This window comes from Bos indicus x Bos taurus, chromosome 5 (genome assembly GCF_003369695.1).
Source record: "Bos indicus x Bos taurus breed Angus x Brahman F1 hybrid chromosome 5, Bos_hybrid_MaternalHap_v2.0, whole genome shotgun sequence".
NCBI classification, from domain to species: Eukaryota; Metazoa; Chordata; class Mammalia; order Artiodactyla; family Bovidae; genus Bos; species Bos indicus x Bos taurus.
In genome coordinates this window covers 22,788,926-22,810,887 of record NC_040080.1, presented here as the reverse complement: position 1 = coordinate 22,810,887, position 21,962 = coordinate 22,788,926, and the positions used below count along the sequence as shown (strand labels likewise).

The following is a 21,962-nucleotide window of genomic DNA, read 5'->3' as shown; positions in this document are numbered from 1 at the left end:
CCCTGGTCTGGGAAGATCCCACATGCCACAGAGCAACTAAGCCCATGCACCACAACTATTAAGCATGTGCTCCAGAGCCCAGGAACTGTAGCTACTTAAGCCCGAGCACTCTAGAGCCTGTGATCTGGAACAAGAGAAGCCACTGCACTGAGAAGCCCGCACACTGCAAAGAAGAGTAGCCCCCGCTCACTGCAACTAGAGAAAAGCTCACACAGCAACAAAGACCTAGCACAGTCAAAAATAAATAAAGTTACAAAAAAAAAAGACTAGAAAGAAATTAAAAAAAAAAAAAAAACAAGATAATGAGATGTTAAAAATGTAGCCCCAAACCACCCTGGGCACACGACAGACTACATTTCCCAGCCTCCTCTGGAGTTAGCTGTGGCCATGTGACTGAGTTCCAGCCAAAGTGACCTGCAACATTTATAGGTCTGATCTAGGAGAACCCTGCATCTGTGCTACTCCGCTGTTTTCCCCTCCTGCCAACTGGAATGCTATCAGCAATGTGGCCTTTGGATATGGCAGGGCCATAAAACGGGAGGAGCCTTGAATTCCTAACTCAATGGAGGAGTCACCTGCTAATCAGAAACATCCACCCTGAATATGAGCAAAAAATAAACTTCAGCAGCATTTGAGCCATTACACATTCTTGAGTCTATTTATAGCTGCAGTCTAGCCTACATTTACCTAATGCGTGGCTGTGTGCTTAATCGCTCAGTCGTGTCCGTCTCTTTGTGACCCTTTGGACTGTAGCCTTCTAGGCTTGTCTCTCCATGGGATTTTCCAGGCAAGAATACTGGAGTAGGCTGCCACTCCCTCCTCCAGGGGATCTTCCTGACCCAGTGATCGAATTCACATTTCCCGTGTCTCCTGCACTGGCAGGCAGATTCTTTACCCCACTGAGCCATCAGGACATTTACCTAACAGAACCCTCATAACCTTTATTTTCTGTAACAGAATAAGAAAGCTTATCAGTCACTATGACAAAGACATTGACACATGTGAAGAATATATTAACTTGTTCATTTAACAAGCATTTATTAAATGTCTACTATGTGCCAGGCATGTGCTGAGCATCGCAGCTACATTCAAATGTATTAACACATTATTGATCGGGAGATTTTTGCAGAAGCTAACACCTGTGGCTGGTGATTTATTTTGCAAGTGAAGACTGAAAGTCTCCAGTCAGTAATGTTTGGGTAACAAAAGACCTATTTATACATCTCTGGCCAATAATGTGTTACACTTCCTTATTTTTCTTCATGAAAGAGGCACAGGACAGGACTGTCTTTCCCTGGTCCTACTTCCAATTCCGTTACCATGTGCCCGGAATACTGCTCACCTGCTGGCTTATAGACTGCAGTTCCTCTGGCTTTCCTCACGAGAGAGGTGGCTGAGGGGCCTCCAACATCACCCATCCTCGCAGGCTGGAAAACGAGCTGGGGAAGAGAGTGGAGTGGGGCTCTGCGCCTGGCCCATGAGGCCTGTACTAGGAAAGCTGGCCGAGCCGGCTGTCCGGGGGCACGACTCGGGCAGCTGACCTGGAGGCAAACGGGGCTGCTGCTCACACATGCTTCACATCAGTATCCAGAGCCTGAATGGAGGGGAATCTCAAAGCAGTCTCATAATTGGGTTTTGCTCAGGCCTCGCCAAAACACACAGGCCCACATTTCCAAGAGGCGAATAATAAACTTGATTGGGCCTTTGTCCAGGATTTCTGCCTTTTGGCAGGCCAGCGCTGGTGCAGAGGAAGTGAGGGGCCAGGTCTGAGGAAGTGCTGTACGGCGTCCCTTACAGCCAGATACCCCAGAATGTGCCCAATCCCTTAGCTGGATTTCCTGCCACACAGGGGACCAGCTGTGTTTCTTACTGGAGAGAAAGGCTGCCCAAAGGACAAGAAGGGAGCACAACTCTGTCCCAAGGGCTCAACCTGAAATTCACACCAGGGCAGCCTGTCAGACAGAAAGGAAACCCGGAACGTTCCAGAAATGCCTCGCCCTCAGCCTTTCAGCAAAAAGAAACCCAACATTTCAATGCTCTTGTCAAAATTTATAGCTTTAACCAATGCTGCCAAACCCATTTTATAATGTGAAGTCGAGCAAGCAGTGACCAATGCCAGGGTATGTTTAAAAGCAGCAACAGGAATCTAACAGTGTTGTCATTGGGAGGACATTTGGTTCAAGGTGGCAGGCAAAGGGTAACATCCTCACCTGGCCAGCGCTCACACAAAGCAGGCTTCTTGCTGAAGGGGCTCAGAGTGAATGCTAACACCAATTTAAACACGGATTCTCTGCAAACTGTGAGAAACTCACTTAACCTTGGTCAGCCTCTCCCCCAGCCCCATGGGAGGAAACATGGTACAGGAAGTCAGGTCAAATACTTGGAAAATGGCTCCAGCTGGGTCTCAAACATTACAGTATTGTCGACTGAAAGAAATCCCTGCCCAAGAACAAGAGCTCACTCCTTCCAACACTAGTTGAGAGCCTACAGCACGAAAAAGGAATAAAAACCCAATGATAAGGTTCTGTGGAAGTGGAATGTAAGTACTAAGGTAAAGCAAAAAAAGAGGATGGGAAATCAGATTCATCTTCTATTGTCTTAGTTATTAAGTCGGAGAGAAAGCTTGGACAAACCCCCAATAAACTCAGGGACCCTTAGTTTTCAGTGTGCCATGAAAGGGCTGAATTAGAGAAATTTGAGGGTGTCTTTATAATCCCACGTAATCATGTGGCTTAAGTGTCCATCTGAAAATGCTTCATTTGGATTAATGTTAAGGGAGCATGCTTTCAACACAGATAACGAAACACACAGAGGCTACCAGAATCACTCATGAATTTAGTTTTAAGGCCTTTAAGCAAGCACACAGAAACTGTAACAAAGGTAACCTAGCGGCTTCTAAACCGTGAACACATTCCCTCGCTGACGGCAACGGGCGGAGGCAGAAACGAGATCTAGGTCGGTGACTGTGAGCCGCTCAGTTGTCTCAACTGTGTCTTCCTTGTGCTTCCTTCCAGGTCTTTGCCACTGGCCTCCCTCCCCACGTCCCCGGGCCCTACGGAAAGCCCTTACGTTAGGAGGATGCACGTTCCTTTCTTCCTTAGCTTTCAGTAATCCCGATTTCAGTGGAAGATGTGACCTAAAACTGAAAGTGTCTGCCTGCCAACCTGAGTCCTTAACTAGAAACGATGAGATACCAACAGAAATCACTGGAACAATCAGAGGCGAGACATTCACAGCTTAGAGGCCGAGGACCACTAACGTGCCACATCCAGCTTTGCATTTCTCATGGTCCACACTCCACAGGCACCAGTTTGCTTTTTACAGAGCAGAACAAACAGTTAAATTAACTACAAAAACTCCAGACAGCACATATCTGTGGCATGAAGGAAATCAGGCAGGGCTTTCAGACTAGGTTAAAAATGATGAGTCGTGCCTCTGTGTAGTTCTTTGTGATACTCAGGTTGGTGAAAGTACTTAAGATGAGTCAATATTTAGGCTGCTGCTGGTATCAAGAAAGTTCACACAGGCCAATTCAGAGCATTAAGGTTAGGCTTTTCTCTCTCAGTCATTATTTTCTGTTGTTATTTTTTTTCTATTAGTCATTATTTTTATTCAAAACAATAACAAGAGCTAATACCACAGTGTTTATTATATGGCAGACATGGTCCCATACTTTACACAGAGTAACTCATTTAACCCTTACCAGTCAATGGGGTCGCTAAGAGTCGGACACGACTGAGTGACTTCACTTTCACTTTTCACTTTCATGCATTGGAGAAGGAAATGGCAGCCCACTCCAGTGTTCTTGCCTGGAGAATCCCAGGGACGGGGGAGCCTGGTGGGCTGCCGTCTATGGGGTCGCACAGAGTGGGACACGACTGAAGTGACTTAGAGTAGCATAGCATAGACCTTTCTGAGGCAGACTACTATTTTTATCCTCATGTAACAGAAGAGGAAACAGGCTTAGAAGAATCAAGTCGCAGGACTTCCCTGGTGGTCCAGTGGCCAAGATTCCGCACTCGCAATGCAAGGGGAAAACCATCCCTGGTTGGGGAACTAGATCTCATGCACGTGTCAGAGCTGAGAGTTTGCATGTCACAACTAAAGATACCACGTGTCTCAACTAAGAGACATGCCTCAACTGGGCACAGCCAAATCTAAAAATAAGAAGAATCAAGTAACTTGCTCGAGGTCACACAGCTCATTAAAGGCAGTGGCAGGGTCTGAACCTGGGAATGAGGCTCTGGAGTTCGCACTTAGAACCACCACACAGAACTGCTCACAAAATCAAGGCCCGAGTTCTTTCCACCTCCGCTGAGCCCGCAATAACTCCTGGACTCATAACTGTGCTACTACTCAATAGTCACTCTCAACAAATCCTCTCCTTCAGAAAAAATACACAGGCTCCTCAGGTGTGACTGGTCTGTGCCCGGTGCCCTCTTTTTAAAAACCTGCCTAGTTCCCCCTGTTCTTTCAAAACAAATGCCCCCAGGGCTCTTGCTACCTCAGGGGCCTCACTCTCAGAATTCACCTTGTATCCTTTATCCACCACCTCTTCTCTTCTATCTCTTCACCCTCAACCCACTAGCCTAATATACTACCCATAAAAAAAACACCAAAAACCCCAAATCTCATTTGATCTTCATCCACTTTTAATTCCATAGTATCAATTTCTGCATCTGCATAACGAGGGCCTTGGACCAGAAGCTCTCTCAGGTCCTTCCAGTTCTGACATCTGCTTCTTACCAGAGAGATTTCCTGGAACAAGTTTAGTTTCTCCACTGTCCCTCTGAAGCCCCAAGTTAATTGTCTTCTGAGACTCTCAGCTGGTCCCACAGCTGGCAACACTCTCCTTTCTCCATTCATTTCCAAATCCCAGTTTTCCTAGAAGACGTGACTTTAGCCTCACCCAATCCAGAATATTAGAATCTTGAACTCTCCCAGGCCTTCGGTTGTGAACCACAACTGAGTGCTCCACAGTGATGGCACCAATCTTTCATCTTACTGCTCTGTGTATCTTCGTTCCCTCGCCTAGATGAAGCTCTCAGCGAGCAGGGGCCATATTACGCTTCTCTATCACCCTTAAAGCCCCTCACTCTAGGTCAGTTGACAATAGCTGCTCGGCCATGCTGGCTGGCTGGCTGAGGGTCATCCTGAAGCTACTAGGGAAACTAGTGGTCAATGGACAAGACTCTCTAGTGTGAAGGAAGACACCCCTAGCTTTCACTCCTCTCTGATAAAACAAATTCCTATCAACTTTTTATTCAAGAGCATCATCCAAATTTAGCAATAGGAAAGCCCGGCTAACTTCTTGGTTTTCTTCTATCTGATTCAGCAATGGTTACAGAAACATTTCCCTCTGAGCCAAACGGAAGTGATCCCAAGCACTGCAGCTTTCAGGGCTTCTGGCTGATCCAGGTTCTACTTCCACTAATACACATTCTCCACGGTTATTAAGTTCCTTGACTTTTCCACACATATAGCATTATGTTACTTCCTTACACTTGCAACCCAACTTCCAGGAAACATCTGGAATAATACAAGCGAGCTGGTGTTTGATCAAAACGACATCCTCTGCTTTATTCCTTTGGAAGTGACTAATTTCAACCCTGGGGTTTGAAGTGAGTGCACACAGACACGTGTGTTTCAGGAGTTTGCACCAAGAGAGATGACACGTCTCCAATGAAAACCTGCAAACTGTGCTCACCTCTTTGGCCCTAAGAGAGCTAACGAGGCACTGCTCGTACCGGGCCTGCTGTCTCTGCTTGGCAACAATTCTGGCCACTACTGACGGCTCCAAGTGAATTCCAGGGCTCCTCAAACGCAGAATTTTAAACTTAGTTTACTGTCTTTAATGAACGCTCCACAGCACTGGTGCTCAACCCTGGCTACTTGTGAGAATTATCCAGAGCGTGTTCATGAACACCAAGGCCTGGCTTTCTCCCTCCCCCACCCACCTCCCTTCAAAAGTTTCCATCTAACTGGTTTGGAGTGAAATCAACATGTCACTTAAAAGCATCTCAGCTATACTGCATGAATGAAGGTGATATTTTAAGTATGATAATGGCACTCTGGCTGTGTTTTCAAAAAGGAGTCTTTGTCAATGGAAAAACTGGTTTAAAAAAAAAAATCTCCATTTAGTTAATGGTATTGTACCAATGTGAATGTCCTGGTTTTGTCATTGTGCTAAGGCTTTGTAAGATGCTCGCTTTAGACAAAATAACGAGAGGCATATAAGGGATCCTCTGAATTATGCTTTGAACTGTTCTCTAAGGCTGAAAGTAATTCAAATTAAACAGTTTTTTAAAGGGGTCCTCTATTTTTAAAGATAAATATGCTTAAATATTCATGAATGAAATAATATGCCTGAGATTTCCTGCAAAACAGACCAGCTGGGGAGGTGGAAGGGAGTGAGTGGGGGTGTGGATGAAACAGGGGTCTTCACAAGTTGGTGCCTGTAGCAGCCAGGCAGGGCAGTAGCAGCAAGGACAGGAAAGGCCACAGTATTTGTCCACTTCAGTGTGTGTGTAAAGTTTTCCACCACATTTACTGGAGTGAAAATTCCCAGGTGATTCTAACACTCACTGGGGCCCAAGAAACCACTCTGGAGTTGAAAGTGTGGTATAATGAACTCTTTCTGTCCGGTACTATCACCTACAAAATACTTTGCCCAGATCTTTGACAGTGAGCTAGTCACTTAATCTTTCTGTACCACATTTTCCTAAACCATGAAGTGACAGGTATGGAGTAGAGGACCCTATCAAAAAGAAGACAGAAAACAGTAAAATGTTGATTTATTCTAAAATCTGAAAACTAATGACATGGTTAATTTCTAACACAGTCAAAAATGGTAAGGTCTTATGTCTACAGAAGCATTTCCCAAAGAAGGCTCTAAAAAACACCACTCCTGGGACTTCCCTGGTGGTCCGGTGGTTAAGAATCTGCCTTCCAATAGAAGAGACTCAGATTCAACCCTTGGTCAAGGTACTAAAATCCCATATCATGCAGGGCAATTGGGCCCACATGCTGCAGTGAGGAGCCTGCATGCCAGAATGAAGATCTGCACGATGCAACTAAGACCCAACGCAACCAAATAAATACTGTTGTTGTTTTGAGAGAGAGAGAGAGAGAGAAGTCAGAGGGTATGTGTACTGTGAAGATGCTAAAGATCAACTTTAAAAAAAGACTATTCATATAAGATGCTAACAGATGCTACCCAAGATAAGGGTTCCGAAATCAAATAAGTGTGAAAAGTGCTTATGTTCTTTACTGTAACATTGCTAAGAACTTTTAATAAGATAATATGCATTGGGACTTTCTGAGGATGGTAATAAAATATGCAAGAAGTCTGACCTTCTTTGCATGGAACCAGTTTTACAGAACTTATCTTGGAAAATAATGCTCTAGACTAGTGGTCCCCAAATCCCATGTAATGGAGAATCGCGTTCATATCATTCAATAAGTTTATTAAAATAATGATTCACAGACCACATGCTAGGCCTACTGGAGAGGAGAGAAGAATTCAACACTAAAACTAACAAAAAAATCCAAGTGATTCTAATACATAGTCATGTTTGGAACTTCAAGTTCTGCCGACCATAATGTAGTAAAATAAGTCTAATATCGAAAAGGCCACATGCATGCTGACCAATAAAAAAGGTCATATTTAATACTTTTCCATATAAAAGCCGTTAGTCCATAAGAAAAGCATATATGCACACAACATTCTATGGAGAGTAAATAGTAAAATAATGGAGGCATTGGCACATTTACATCTATTAGTAGAGCTAACGACTACTTCGTCATCTCAAGGATGTAGTACTTCTATGACTAACTGATCATTAATTTGCAGTGATTCTCCACTTTTTCCCTGTGTGTTTCCTCATGTCCATGTTCTCCTGCCAGAGTCAATGACCAGGACTAATTTGTTAAATGCCAGGAAATGCCATTCACATAGGTGGTTTCTCCAAGTTACAGCTCCTTACCTTTTCTTTATATGACATCACTTCAAGGTATCAGAAGAGAAATTTCTTCTTGATTGAAAATTTTTGTAAACATACTTACTTATACCTTGATGCTCCCAGAGCTGTGTGATGCGCTGGCCCAGTCAATGATATATTTAAATGTTTAAAAGAAGTATCCACTTATTGTTATTCATAATTACTTAACATGCGTACCACACACTCTTTCATTTACTAAGTACTTTCACATGAATTATCTTGTGTCTTTCTTCACAAAAACCCTGTGGGTTAAGTAGGCACAATTGTTTTTATTTAACCAATAAGAATCACTGAGCTCTTCCTGCTAACACAGTGAAAAATATAATTGAGGAAGATGTCAGATGCTTTGCTCTCAAAGAACTGATACTCGACTAGAAAACAAAACATAAACTACACACAGGAAAGAGTTGAAGCGTCAGTCAAAGCAAATTAGTATGGCAGGACTTCACACATGCTAACAACAGTTAACACATACTGAGCAATTTAATCTTCACGCAGCCCTTCAGGAAGGTTACTACTATTAGACCCATTTTTCATATGAGGAAACTGAGACCAAGAGAAGGGAGGTAACCTTCCCAAGCAAATAAATGGGGAACCAGGATTCAAACTTCAGATGAGTCTACTCCACAGACCACTCTTTTCCATCACCACATTTTACTGCTGGGAAAGACAACGTTCCCAAAGTCATGGGGACAAACGTTAAGACACTGAAACAGAAAATGACTACTTCCCAAAAGAGTGGGGTCAGTGGTGCTACACCCCAGGAGAAGAGGACTCAGGAGTACAGGGAATCACGAGACTGAGTCAGCCATGCTACTTTCTCGCAATCCATTACCTCTTTGATTCGTTTCACCAAAGCGTTCTGATCAAAAGCAACGGCCTCAGCGCACTGATGGAGGTGGTCCTGATAGCGGAGACAGAGCTGCAGCACTTGCTGAGAATCCAGTTTCTCCAGTTTGGCGTTTGTTGGGGAAGTCTGGCCACTCAACAGCCCTTCAAAGCAGAAAAAAAAGAAAAAAAAAAAAAAAAAAAACACAAATGAAATGAAAAATTACTAGTAAACTTGTGAATAAAGTAGTTTAATAACAAGTTCGTGGAAGACAGAGTAAGAGGTTTAAATTCAACCTTGCAACTTTTGTAGCAACTATCATTTAGGGAGGGTCTAGTACGAACCAAGCACTTGGCAAAGTGCCTCCTGGGCGTTATTTTTCAGACTTATAATTGCCCAGGAAAGTAAATGACCATTAGCTGCATTTTACAAGTGAGGAACCCAAGATGCAGAGAGGTCAAGTAACTTACCTAAAGTCACACAGTAAGTGGTTTCTACAAGACACAACACCTGACCTTATGGCACTACTTTAAGATATTAAGAATATAAATCCCTTCTTGACCAAAAGAATTGTAAAATGGTTGTCTGAGAAACAGAAGAAAATATATATAAGGAAACTGTTAGGAGGAAATACAAACATGAAGACATTTAAAAGCTGAGCAGGATGTCCACTAACATGCCATAAGCCTCATCCTTTACATTTTCTTCCAACATCAATTTAGCTGGATAACTATTAAATTCCCTTAAATTTGAACAGGACATTATTTTTCAAAGCCTTTCACACAGAATTACCTTACCTTTCTTTAAGGTGTGTAGACCAGGATAATTATTAGCATTTACAAAAGATGAAATATCAGAGCTTAAATGACATGGCAAGGGTCACACAACAAAGTTCTGACTAGAACTCAAGTCCCCTGATTTCTGATCAAGTGCTTCCTTCCAACTCAAAGGTTCACAAACTTTTTGGTGTCAGGACACTTTGATCCTCCCAGAAATCATTGAGGACCCCAAAGCACTTGTGTATGTAATTTAAAGCAATATTCAAAGCTGTTAAAAATTAAAACTGAGCAGAGGGAGGAGAAGGTGAGACAAATCGAGAGTAGCACTGAAACATACGCATTACCGTATGTAAAACAGATAGCCAGTTAGAAGCTGCTGGTGTAACTCAGGGAGCTCAATCTAGTGCTCTGTGACAACCCAGAGGGGTGGGATGGGGTGGGAGAAGAGAGGGAGGGGACACATGTACACCTATGGCTCATTCATGTTGATGTATGGCAGAAACCAACACAACATTGTAAGCAAATGTCCTCCAATTAAAAAATGAAAAAAAAAAAAAAAAAAACAACCAGAAAATTCTTGAACACTTATCATTTTTTAAAATAATATTACTCAGCTATTAAAAAGAATGCATTTGAATCAGTTCTAATGAGGTGGATGAAACCGGAGCCTATTATACAGAGTGAAATAAGTCAGAAAGAAAAACACCTACAGCTCAATTCCAGAAAAATAAATGACCCAATCAAAAAATGGGCCAAAGAACTAAATAGACATTTCTCCAAAGAAGACATACAGATGGCTAACAAACACATGAAAAGATGCTCAACATCACTCATTATCAGAGAAATGCAAATCAAAACCACAATGAGGTATCATTTCACGCCAGTCAGAATGGCTGTGATCCAAAAGTCTACAAGCAATAAATGCTGGAGAGGGTGTGGAGAAAAGGGAACCCTCTTACACTGTTGGTGGGAATGCAAACTAGTACAGCCACTATGGAGAACAGTGTGGAGATTCCTTAAAAAACTGGAAATAGAACTGCCTTATGATCCAGCAATCCCACTGCTGGGCATACACACTGAGGAAACCAGAATTGAAAGAGACACGTGTACCCCAATGTTCATCGCAGCACTGTTTACAATAGCCAGGACATGGAAGCAACCTAGATGTCCATCAGTAGATGAATGGATAGGAAAGCTGTGGTACATACACACAATGGAGTATTACTCAGCCATTAAAAAGAATACATTTGAATCAGTTCTAATGAGGTGGATGAAACTGGAGCCTATTATACAGAGTGAAGTAAACCAGAAAGAAAAACATCAATACAGTATACTAACGCATATATATGGAATTTAGAAAGATGGTAACAATAACCCTGTATACGAAAAGAGCAAAAGAGACACTGATGTATAGAACAGTCTTTTGAACTCTGGGAAAGGGAGAGGGTGGGATGATTTGGGAGAATGGCACTGAAATACGTATAATATCATATATGAAACGAGTCGCCAGTCCAGATTCGAGGCACAACACTGGATGCTTGGGGCTGGTGCACTGGGACGACCTAGAGGGATGGTATGGGGAGGGAGGAGGGAGGAGGGTTCAGCATGGGGAACACATGTATACCTGTGGCAGATTCATTTCGATATATGGCAAAACCAATACAATATTGTAAAGTTAAAAAATAAAATTTAAAAAAAAAAGAAAGAAAAACACTAATACAGTATATTAATGCATATATATGGAATTTAGAAAGATGGTAACGGTGACCCTATATGTAAGACAGCAAAAGAGACACAGATATAAAGGACAGACTTTTGGACTCTGTGGGAGAAGGCGAGGGTGGGATGATTTGAGAGAATAGCACTGAAACATGTATATTACCATATGTGAAACAGATCACCAGTCCAAGTCCTATGCATGAAACAGGGAACTCAAAGTCGGTGCACCGGGACAACCCTGAGGGATGGGATGGGAAGGGAGCTGGGAGGAGGGGTTCAGGATGCGGGACACATGTATACCCATGGCTGATTCATGTCAATGTATGGCAAAAACCACTACAATATTGTAAAGTAATTAGCCTCCAATTAAAATTAATTAATAATAATAACCCCATTATGTGTTCATGTAAATAACATATTTTAAAGGATATAACTACTTTCCCAAACAAAGAAGTGAGAAGAGTGGCATTCATTTACATTTTTCTAAGTCTTTTCACTGTCTTGGCTTCATAGCAAACAGCTAGAGTCTAAGACGGGCTTCTGCATTTAACATGTTGCTATTTTACATTATGAAGCCTCTGAAAAACTCTACTGTACACTCCTATAAGAGGATGAGAGTAATTAACAATCATCTAAGTATTACTGTGAAAATAGTTTTGACCTCTGAGAATCCCTACTGGGAGCCTGGGGATCTCGGGGACCCCGTTCCACACCCAGAGCAGTACACTCACACCAGAGCCAATGGCACAGTGCAGATCCGAAATAAACATGACAAGCGCATGCGCTGGGCACCATCGGGATGGACTCGCACGCATCCAAGCTTGTCTTGGGAAGCCTTCCCCACTCCTGCCTCCCAACCACCAATGTCAAACCTCCACTGGTTCTGAGGAACCGGGACGTAAGCCAAGTTCTTCATCCCCTAAAGAAGCTGGAGGCTGCCTGACCGGAAGGAGCTGTTCCAGAGAATTCTCTCAGCTCCTCCTCTGGCCTGACAGAATGAAGGCTGCACCCCGCAGGGCCCTGCTCCCCCACCTCCACTGCCGACCCTGGCAGGAGACAGCCTGGAGCTCCTAGGAGCCTGCCTCCCCACAGGAGCTTTTGACAGGGTTGACTTTGGCAGAAATAAGGATTTATTTTTTAGATCTGACGTTTTTATTGAGATCCTGTGTACAAGACCTTGTGTATTCCTTTACCTAACTTCTCCCAAAGGCAACATCTTGCAAAGTTATAATACAATATCACAGTCAGGACACTGACATGGGTACGACCCACTGATCTGCTCAGATATCCCCACTTTTTTTGGACGTTTGTTTAGCTCTGTACAGTTTTTTCATATGCCTAGGTTTGTGTATCACTACCACAGTCAGATTCGGAGCCATTCCAACACCCCAAGAAGTTCTGTTGCTTTTTATAACCACAACTACCCCTCTTCCATCCTCAGCTCCAACAACCACTAACCTGTTCACCATTTCTAAAATTTTGCCATTTCGAAAATGTTCAAAAAGGGAAAAATCCAAAATGTAACCTTTTGGGATTGACTTTTTTCACTCAGCATAATCCCTCAGAGATTCATTTACTTGTGGCATGTATCAGTAGTTTGTTCATTTTTATTTCTGAGTAGTACTCCATGGTATGTATCACTCAGAGTTTGGTTAACTATTCACCTGTTGAAGGACATTTGGATTGTTTCCAGTTTGGGGCTATGACAAACAAAGATGCTATGGACAGTCGCCATACGGGTTTTTCTGTAAACAGAGATTTTCATTTCTCTGGGATGAATGCCCAAGAGTACAATTGAAAAACAAAACAAAGAGTACAGTCAGCAAAGATAAGACCGGAAGCTGACTGTGGCTCAGATCATGAATGCCTTATTGCCAAATTCAGACTTAAATTGAAGAAAGTAGGGAAAACCACTAGACCATTCAGGTATAACCTAAATCAAATCCCTTACGCTTATACAGTAGAAGTGAGAAATAGATTCAAGGGATTAGATCTGATAGACAGAGTGCCTGAAGAACTATGAACAGAGGTTCATAACACTGTACAGGAGGTGGTGATCAAAACCATCTGCAAGAAGAAATGCAAAAAGGCTAACTGGTTGTCTGATGAGGCCTTACAAATAGCTGAGAAAAGAAGAGAAGCGAAAGGAAGAGGAGAAAAGGAAAGATATACCCATCTGAATGCAGCATTCCAAAGAATAGCAAGGAGACATAAGAAAGCCTTCCTAAGTGAACGATGTAAAGAAATAGAGGAAAACAACAGAATGGGAACGACTAGAGATCTCTTCAAGAAAATCAGAGATACCAAGGGAACATTTCATCCAAAGATGGGCACAATAAAGGACAGAAATGGTGTGGACCTAACAGAAGCAGAAGATGTTAAGAAGAGGTGGCAAGAATACATAGAACTATACAAAAAAACTCTTAATGACCCAGATAACCATAATGGTGTGGTCACTCACCTAGACTAGTCATCCTGGAGTGAGAAGTCAAGTGGGCCTTAGGAAGCATCACTGCAAACAAAGCTAGTGCAGTTGATGGAATTCCAACTGAGCTATTTCAAATCCTACAAGATGATGCTGTGAAAGTGCTGCACTCAATATGCCAGCAAATATGGAAAACTCAGCAGTGGCCACAAGACTGGAAAAGATGTTTTCATTTCAATCCCAAAGAAAGTCAATGCCAAAGGACGTTCAAACTACTGCATGATTGCACTCATTTCACATGCTAGCAAAATTCTCCAAGCCAGGCTTCAACAGTACATGAACCGAGAATTTCCAGATGTTCAAGCTACATTTACAAAAGGCAGGGGAATCAGGAACCAGTGGAATTGCCAACATCCATTAGATCATCAGAAAAGCAAGAAAATTCCGGAAAAACATCTACTTCTGCTTCACTGACTACGCTAACACCTTTGACTGTGGGAATCACAACAAACTGTGGAAAACTCTTTAAAGAGATGCGAATACCAGATCACCTTACCTGCCTCCTGTGAAACCTGTATACAGGTCAAGAAGCAACAGAACTGGACATGAACAATGGACTTGTTCAAAATTGGGAAAGGAGTATGTCAAGGCTGTATACTGTCACCCTGTTTATTTAACTTCTATGCAGGGTACATCATGAGAAATGCCAGGCCGGATGAAGCACGAAATGGAATCAAGATTCTCAGGAGAAATATCAATAACCTCCGATATGCAAATGAGTCCACCCTTATGGCAGAAAGTGAAGAGGAACTAAAGAGCCTCTCAATGAAAGTGAAAGAGGAGAATGAAAAAGCTGGCTTAAAACTCAACATTCAAAATACAAAGATCATGGCATCCAGTCCCATCACTTCATGGCAAACAGATGGGGAAACAGTGGACACAGTGACAGACTGTATTTTCTAGGGCTCCAAAATCACTGCAGATGGTGACTACAGCCACGAAATTAAAAGACATTTACTCCTTGGAAGAAAAGCCATGACAAAACTAGACAGAGTATTAAAAAGCAGAGACATTACTTTGCCAACAAAGGTCTGTTTAGTCAACGCTATGGTTTTTCCAGTAGTCATGTATGGATGTGAGACTTGGACCATAAGGAAGGCTGAGTGCTGCAGAATTGATGCTTTTGAACTGCGGTGCTAGAGAAGACTCTTGAGAGGCCCTTGGACTGCAGGAAGACCAAACCAGACAATCCTAAAGGAAATCAGTCCTGAATATTCATTGGAAGGACTGATGCTGAAGCTGAAGCTCCAATAGTTTGGCCACCTGATGCACAGAGCCAACTTATTAAAAAAGACCCTGATGCTGGGAAAGGCAGAAGGAGAAGGGGACGACAGAGGATGAGAAGGTGGGATGGCATCACTGACTCAATGTACATGAGTTTGAGCAAGCTCCTAGAGATGGTGAAGGACAGGGATGCCTGGCGTACTATAATCCATGTGGTTGCAAAGAGTCGGACACGACTAAACAACTGGACAGCAACAACAATTGCTGGGTTGCATGACTACTGCACGTTCAGTTTTATAAGCAACTGCCAAACATCTTTCTAGAGTGTCCATACTGAGAAAATGTGGGATTTTTCAGACCACTAAAATCTCCTAATGAAGGTATCAATGGCTACGCCACTACTGACAAAGAATACAGTTCCTGGAAGGCAGACTTGGGAAGAAAGGCGCCTAGAGCACTTTGTTGTCAATTCAGGACTGAAGTCGTAAAAAGACTGAAGACAAACTGTGAGAAGAGGAATTAAATGATTTTGTGCCATCAAAAGTGGGCCAGGATTAAAAAAAAAAAAAGTGGGCCACGATAACACAAAGACCATAAAGGAAACATTGATATATCCAAAAGATAAAAATCAAGATTCCTCATGGCAAAAAGCAGTGTAAGCTAAAACAAAACAAAAAACCTGCAAGAAATATTTGCTACATGTATCATAAAGGGTAAGCTTCCTATTAGATAAAGAGCTCCTAGAAACTGGCAAGCAAAAAATCAGCAAAAGCAAGATGGACAAAGGATATGAATGGCATTTCACAAAAAAGTAAATACCAATGCCACAACTCTTAAGATGCAGAAGTTCACTCATTATAAGAAAAATACAAAAGAAGATTTCACTGGAAGTGCATTCTTCTCTTAAACTGGTAAAAATCCAAAAGTGTGATTAAAAATTCTATGGGTGGAACTATGAGGAAACAGGCATTGCTGATTTGTATGTAAGCTGCTAATGTCATCATAGAGGGTGATTTGGCAACGATATCAATTTATGCAATTACAAATGCATAAAGCCATTAATGCAGCAATTTCTCTAGGAATTTATATGTTAGCACACGTGCTAAATGATGTATCATTATTTAAATGATTATTCATTGTAGCAGTGACTATAATAATAAGAGAGCGAATACCTCAATATCCATCAAGGGAGCTTGCTATCAGTATCAAGGTACATCCATAAATGGTATTACAGGGCCACAGAAAAGAATGAAGACGGTCTATGCATGTGTGTGTTAGTCACTCAGTCATGTCCAACTCTTTGTGACCTCAGGGACTGTAGCTCACCAGGCTCCTCTGTCCATGGAATTCTCCAGGCAAGAATACTAGAGTGGGTAGCCTCTTCTTCTCCAGGGGATCTTCCAAACCCAGGCATCGAACCCAGATCTCCTGCATTGCAGGCAGATTCTTTACCATCTGAGCCACTAGGGAAACCCAAGGTTTGTACATATTCACATGGAAAAATCTCCCAAGGATATGACATTATAAAAGACAGGTATATAAAAAATGAAGAAAATAAAAACTTTTTTCATTTATGTATAATGTCTGTAGTACTTATTTTATACCCCTATTGTATTTATAAGACTCTCTTAGACAGTTAAATGTAAGTGGTAATTGCCCGAATCTCAGTCAAGCTCTTGAATTAAAATATAAAGATTTAAGTATTTTGCTGTTCATTGTGTAATTGCTATTGGTAGTTATTAAATAGTCTTTACCATATTTAAATAGTTTACTTTAATTATCAAGAATGGAGGACTTCCCTGGTGGTCCAGTGGTTTTGATTTCAGGCTTACAGTGCAAGAGACCTGGGTTCAATCCCTGGTCAGGGAACTAGATCCCACATGCTGCAACTAAGATCCGGTGCAGCCAAATTAATTAATTAATTAAAAAAAAAAAAAGAGTGAGCTGAGGAAATCTTCAGGAGGAGAAAGGCTTCTCAGGGTCCCTGCTCTGCATTCCCATATATACTTCAGAGTGAGGCCTGCTCTCAGCCTGCACCTGCTCCTCCAAGGTGAGTGAGGAAGATTCCAGAGCCTGCCCTTAAGAGTGGCGGGGAGGAGAGCTCCAGCCAGGGCTGGCTCATGGCACCAGAGGCTGAAGCAGAGAGCCTCCAAACCAGCGACAGATCTTCAATCAAAACTCTGACCCTTCTTCCTACAAAAATGAGGGAGGTGGGGGGAAAGTTTGCTAAGCCTAGAAGGTACCCTAAGGTGTTCAAAGGAAGCCGCTCAGCAACTCCAAGGTCAGAGAAATCACACTTGAAAGGACTTCCCTGGTGGTCCAGTGGTTAAGACTCCATACTTCTAAAGCAGGGGGCATGGCTTCTATCCCTGGTTGGGGTACTAAGATCCCACATGCTGTGTAGCCAAAAAATAAATAAATAAAATAAAATTTAAAAAAGAAAAAGAAATCACCCTTATAAACTGCAATTACACCCTCCCCTAAACACCTAAAAACAAAGCTCAGGTACACAGGTCTATTATCAGAATGTGCTTCTGATATAGAAGGAATCTCTGAAAATCAGCCCATAAATCCAGCTCCAGGACACAGAAGGAGCAAGACAGAAGAAAAAAAAAAAAAAGATGGGCCACTTTTTCTACTCCTGAAGTTACAGAGCTCCAACAAGACAGACGGTTCTCAAGTGTCAGGAACTCAGCTCCCCCATTCTGATGCCTGCACCCCTATATCTTCTGATGAAAGGAGAAGAGCAGACAGAAAGCTGGGTACATTCAGAGATGGTAAATTTTTTCATTTGCAGGAGACCATATACTGCCTGCCCTCCAAGAGGTTTTAATTTGGAATACATGTTCATTTTTAAACATTGTTGATGCTTTAACTGTGTGCTCTCCTGCTCTGTCAACCTCTACCTGAACTCAGCCAACTAGCACCCCTCATTCACATTACCTGCCTGGCCTCTGAGGGCCTCTAGGCTTATCCCTCTATTTTCAGTCTTACTTACCAACTCTGCTGCTGCGTCACTTTAGTCGTGTCCGACTCTGTGTGACCCCAGAGACAGCAGCCCACCAGGCTCCTCTGTGCTTAGGTAACAGACAATGAACCCTATATACCCTTGAAATGATCTTTTGTAGAGTTTTATAAATGCTCTTTATGGTTAAGTCTTTTTTCCCTTTTTTAAATTTTATTACATAAACTTTCAAATATACAGAAAAGAAAAACTATATACCCAAATATGATCTAGAATCAGCCACTGACATTTTATCACATCTATTAATACTTCATCCTTTTGTTGTCTTTTCCTAAGCCATTAAAAAATTAGCAGTCATGACACTTCATCCCTGATATTCTATTTTTTTATGGATTTATGGTTAGTTTTTCATGTTAAACAAAAGTTTCTAAATTATGTCCTCCTTACTGTGTTAGGGAACAGGGCCATTACCCTCAGCTGTCTAACTCTTCTTTAGCTTAACACAGTGATGTACACAAAGTAGATGTTTATTGAACTGAAGACGTGATTTAATAGATTCCATATTTGCAAATGGTAAATACTGAGGCATACTCTAAGATCCTGTTGAAACCACTCTGTTTATACAGGAATGAAGAGTGGGCTCTGGGGAATGGGTGAGGACCACGTCTGAGTATTACACAGATACAGCAACTTGCCATTTGTACCTACCTCTCTGTGTAAAGTGTTGAGTGGAAAAACCATCAGGGTTAGAAATTTGGAAAAGATTTTTGCTGAGAAATCTTTTTCTTTCTGAAATGTCAGGTAGGAAAAAAAAAGTTTTTCAAAAGTATAGTACAGAGCCATATGGCTATTAACCTAAGCTATTACCAAGCTGAATTCCTTAACTTTTAAAAACTTAGTTACTTTCAGGAGTAGAAATCAGTACTATGAGTAATAGCACTCAAATTTGGGAAACAGCATAACAAGCGTCATTTTCTTCTGCAGAATCCAGAAAGCAGAAGCTATGTAACTTTGACAACAGCTATTGTGAAGGTACAACTAAGCAACAGATTTAAAAAAAAAGAAATCACCTCCCCACAAAATCAAAGATTTTTTACACTATTGGTCACAGAATATTTCAAAGTCAAAAGTACATAAGCCATGTGTATTATTTACCTAAACTCTAGATCCCAAAGGCATTCAGGTCTACAAACACCTGCCCATTTAAACAGGACCTTTATGATGTACGTTGGCGATCCGTTCTTTTGCAGTATTCAGAAAAGCGTGCCCTCTATGACTGGTTCCCTGAGGAACTTTTATGTCCACCTCAGAGGCACACCAATCTCACTCAGGAGAAGCAGCCACCCAGAATGGCTACCATTATTGTTTTGGTTAATCCATGTGGCAGAAGACACTGCAAGTGCAGACAGCCCCAGTGTAACACCCAATCTATCACAGTTTTCAGTGGAGAGAATGCTCCCTCCTAATAATTTCTACCAGAGGTTCTAACTACCAGAGGGCCAAGAAAGAACTTGCTCATTGAGGTACTGCTACATACACACTAAATGTCCGTATCCCCCCAAAATACATGTGCTGAAACCTAATGTGAGAGTATGAGGAGGCAGGGCCTTTGGGGGTGATTAGGTCATGAGGGTGGAGCCATCACGAATGGGATTAGTGCCCTCATAAAAGAAACCCCAGAGGGTGAAATTGATCCATTCACCATGTAGGACACAGGAGAAAGACTGCCCGTTGTGAATCAGGAAGTGGTCCCTCACCAGCACTTTGATTGTGGACTTCTGAGCCCCCAGAACTGGGAGAAATAATTTTCTGCTGATTGAAGACATCCAGTCCATGATATTTTGTTATAGAAGCCCAAATGGACCAAGACAGGGAACATGGGGAAAGCTGATTTGAGTCCCATTATTTATGAACTGTGTAAACTTAGACAATTTACCTTATACTCTGAGCCTCAGTTTTCTCATGTAAAACTGGGATAATAATCACTTCCCTTTCAGGATTTACCTAGCATACAGTAGGATCCTGGTAAATATCTGTTCCCTTTCATCTTCCCTGTCTTAAGACTCAGGAGGTAAAGGGGTACTCAGGCTTGGGGGGAATCAGCAGTAGGGCACAGAAAGCATTTCACCCCTCCAGGTTCAGGCACCCATTTGTCCATGGTCAATACCCTGGTTTATGGTACTAAAGAAACAAGAAAAGAGAATGTCAACAACCCAAAGCAGATATAACTTTTGCAAGCATGATCAGTACCTACAAATGAGACACCTCACTATCTTCAAGAAATCCTATCCTCTAGAACTTAACTTAGTTTTTTACAATCTCCTCCACTTTTTCCTCCCAAAGAGTTAAGTAAAGGGTCAACTCATTATCCTTCTTCAATAGTCTCCAGGCTCAAAGCCTTGCACTCTTGTTGAACTTACAGGGCAAGGAAAGGAGGCAGCTTGACATAATGAAGCAAAGTATAAGCTTTAGAATCAGACTGACCTGGGAATTTGAATCCAGGAATTGCTATTTGACTTCCCTGGTGGCTCAGAGGTTAAAGAGTCTGCTTGCAATGTGGGAGACTCGGGTTCGATCCCTGGGTTGGGAAGAACCCCGGGAGAAGGAAATGGCAACCCACTCCAGTATTCTTGCCTGGAAAATCCCATGGATGGAGGAGCCTGGTAGGCTACAGTCCATGGGGTCGCAGAGTTGGACATGACTGAGTGACTTCACTTTCACTTTTCACTTTCATTGCTGTTTACCACCTGTGTCATGGGAAGGTGGATGCTTAACTTCCCTGAACTCAAACCCTTCATCTGCAAATTAAATACTACCTACATTAAAGGAGTGCTGAGAGAATTACACCAAGGTACGCCTGCCATAGTGTAAGGCACAGAGTAGGCACTCAATTCATGTGAATTTTCTCAATGTCCTCAATGTCCCCAAGTCCCCAACTACCAACTGTTGCCATAATCAAATAAGCAGGGCCAGCCCTACCATATACGAATATCTGCTAGCACCGCCTTCTATACATACTATATACATCAGGACTGTGGAGAATAACAAAAAAAGTTATCTCCCTCCTCAGGCAGATTACCAGAAGCAGCAAGACTTAAATACAAAGAACACAGAGGTGAACAAAAGTAACAACAAAAGCCAGTTCAAAAATGGGCAAAGGACTTAAGTAGACATTTCACCAAAGACACAAGGATATCACTAAGCACATTAAAGATGCTCAATATCACTACTCATTAGGGAAATGCAAAAAAAAAAAAACCCCCAAAAAACATAAAAACCACAATGAGATCCACTTGTAACTAACATAGCAGCTATTATCCAAATAACAGAAAATAATAAGTTCTGATGAGGATGTAAAATGTTTTGAAAACTATGTTTCAAAACATTGCTGAAACTGAAACCCTTAGGGATTGCTGGAGAGAATGTACAATGGCACCCCCACTGTGGAAGACAATATGGTAGTTCCTTGAAAAATTAAACAGAGAGGATTCTGGGAAGATGGTAGAATGGGATGCACCAGGAATCCATCTCTCCACCTAGACAACAATTGCACTGGCAGAATCTGTCTGATACAACTATTTTGGAACTCTGGAGTCTACTGAAGGCTTCAACTTCCAGGGGAAGGTCTGGATGGTAAACTGTGCTTGATTTCAGTCACTTTCAGCCTTTTAGCACAGCAGCATCTTACCATCCCCAAACCCCTATGGCAGGCAGCGGCGAACAACTTACACACAGCTTGTAGGAGCCAGGGTGGGCAATAAGGAGCCGGTCCCTCCAAACACCAGGGGTTCCTGTTCTGATCACAAAGGGCAGACACGGAGGCCGTGGCCACTCATGGTGCACACCTGCACTGTTGAAAGGCCTCTCACCCTCCAACTGAAGTGATTTCCGGGGACTTAAAGTGCTGGCACCTTTTTTCTTCCCTTTCATTTTTCTCCTTTTTCCCTTTGTGGAGCTAGAT

The 21,962-nt window shown here is 42.2% G+C and overlaps 1 protein-coding gene across 2 annotated transcripts in view; it reads right to left on the bottom strand.

Moving 5' to 3' along the window:
* BORCS5 (BLOC-1 related complex subunit 5) overlaps positions 1 to 21,962 on the bottom strand; it is a 97,458-nt gene that overhangs the window by 21,088 nt on the left and 54,408 nt on the right. For both annotated transcript variants that reach the window (XM_027541371.1, XM_027541370.1), the window contains exon 3: positions 8,836 to 8,993. In XM_027541371.1, the coding sequence (XP_027397172.1) occupies positions 8,836 to 8,993 (158 nt within the window). The remainder of the gene's footprint in view (positions 1 to 8,835; positions 8,994 to 21,962) is intronic.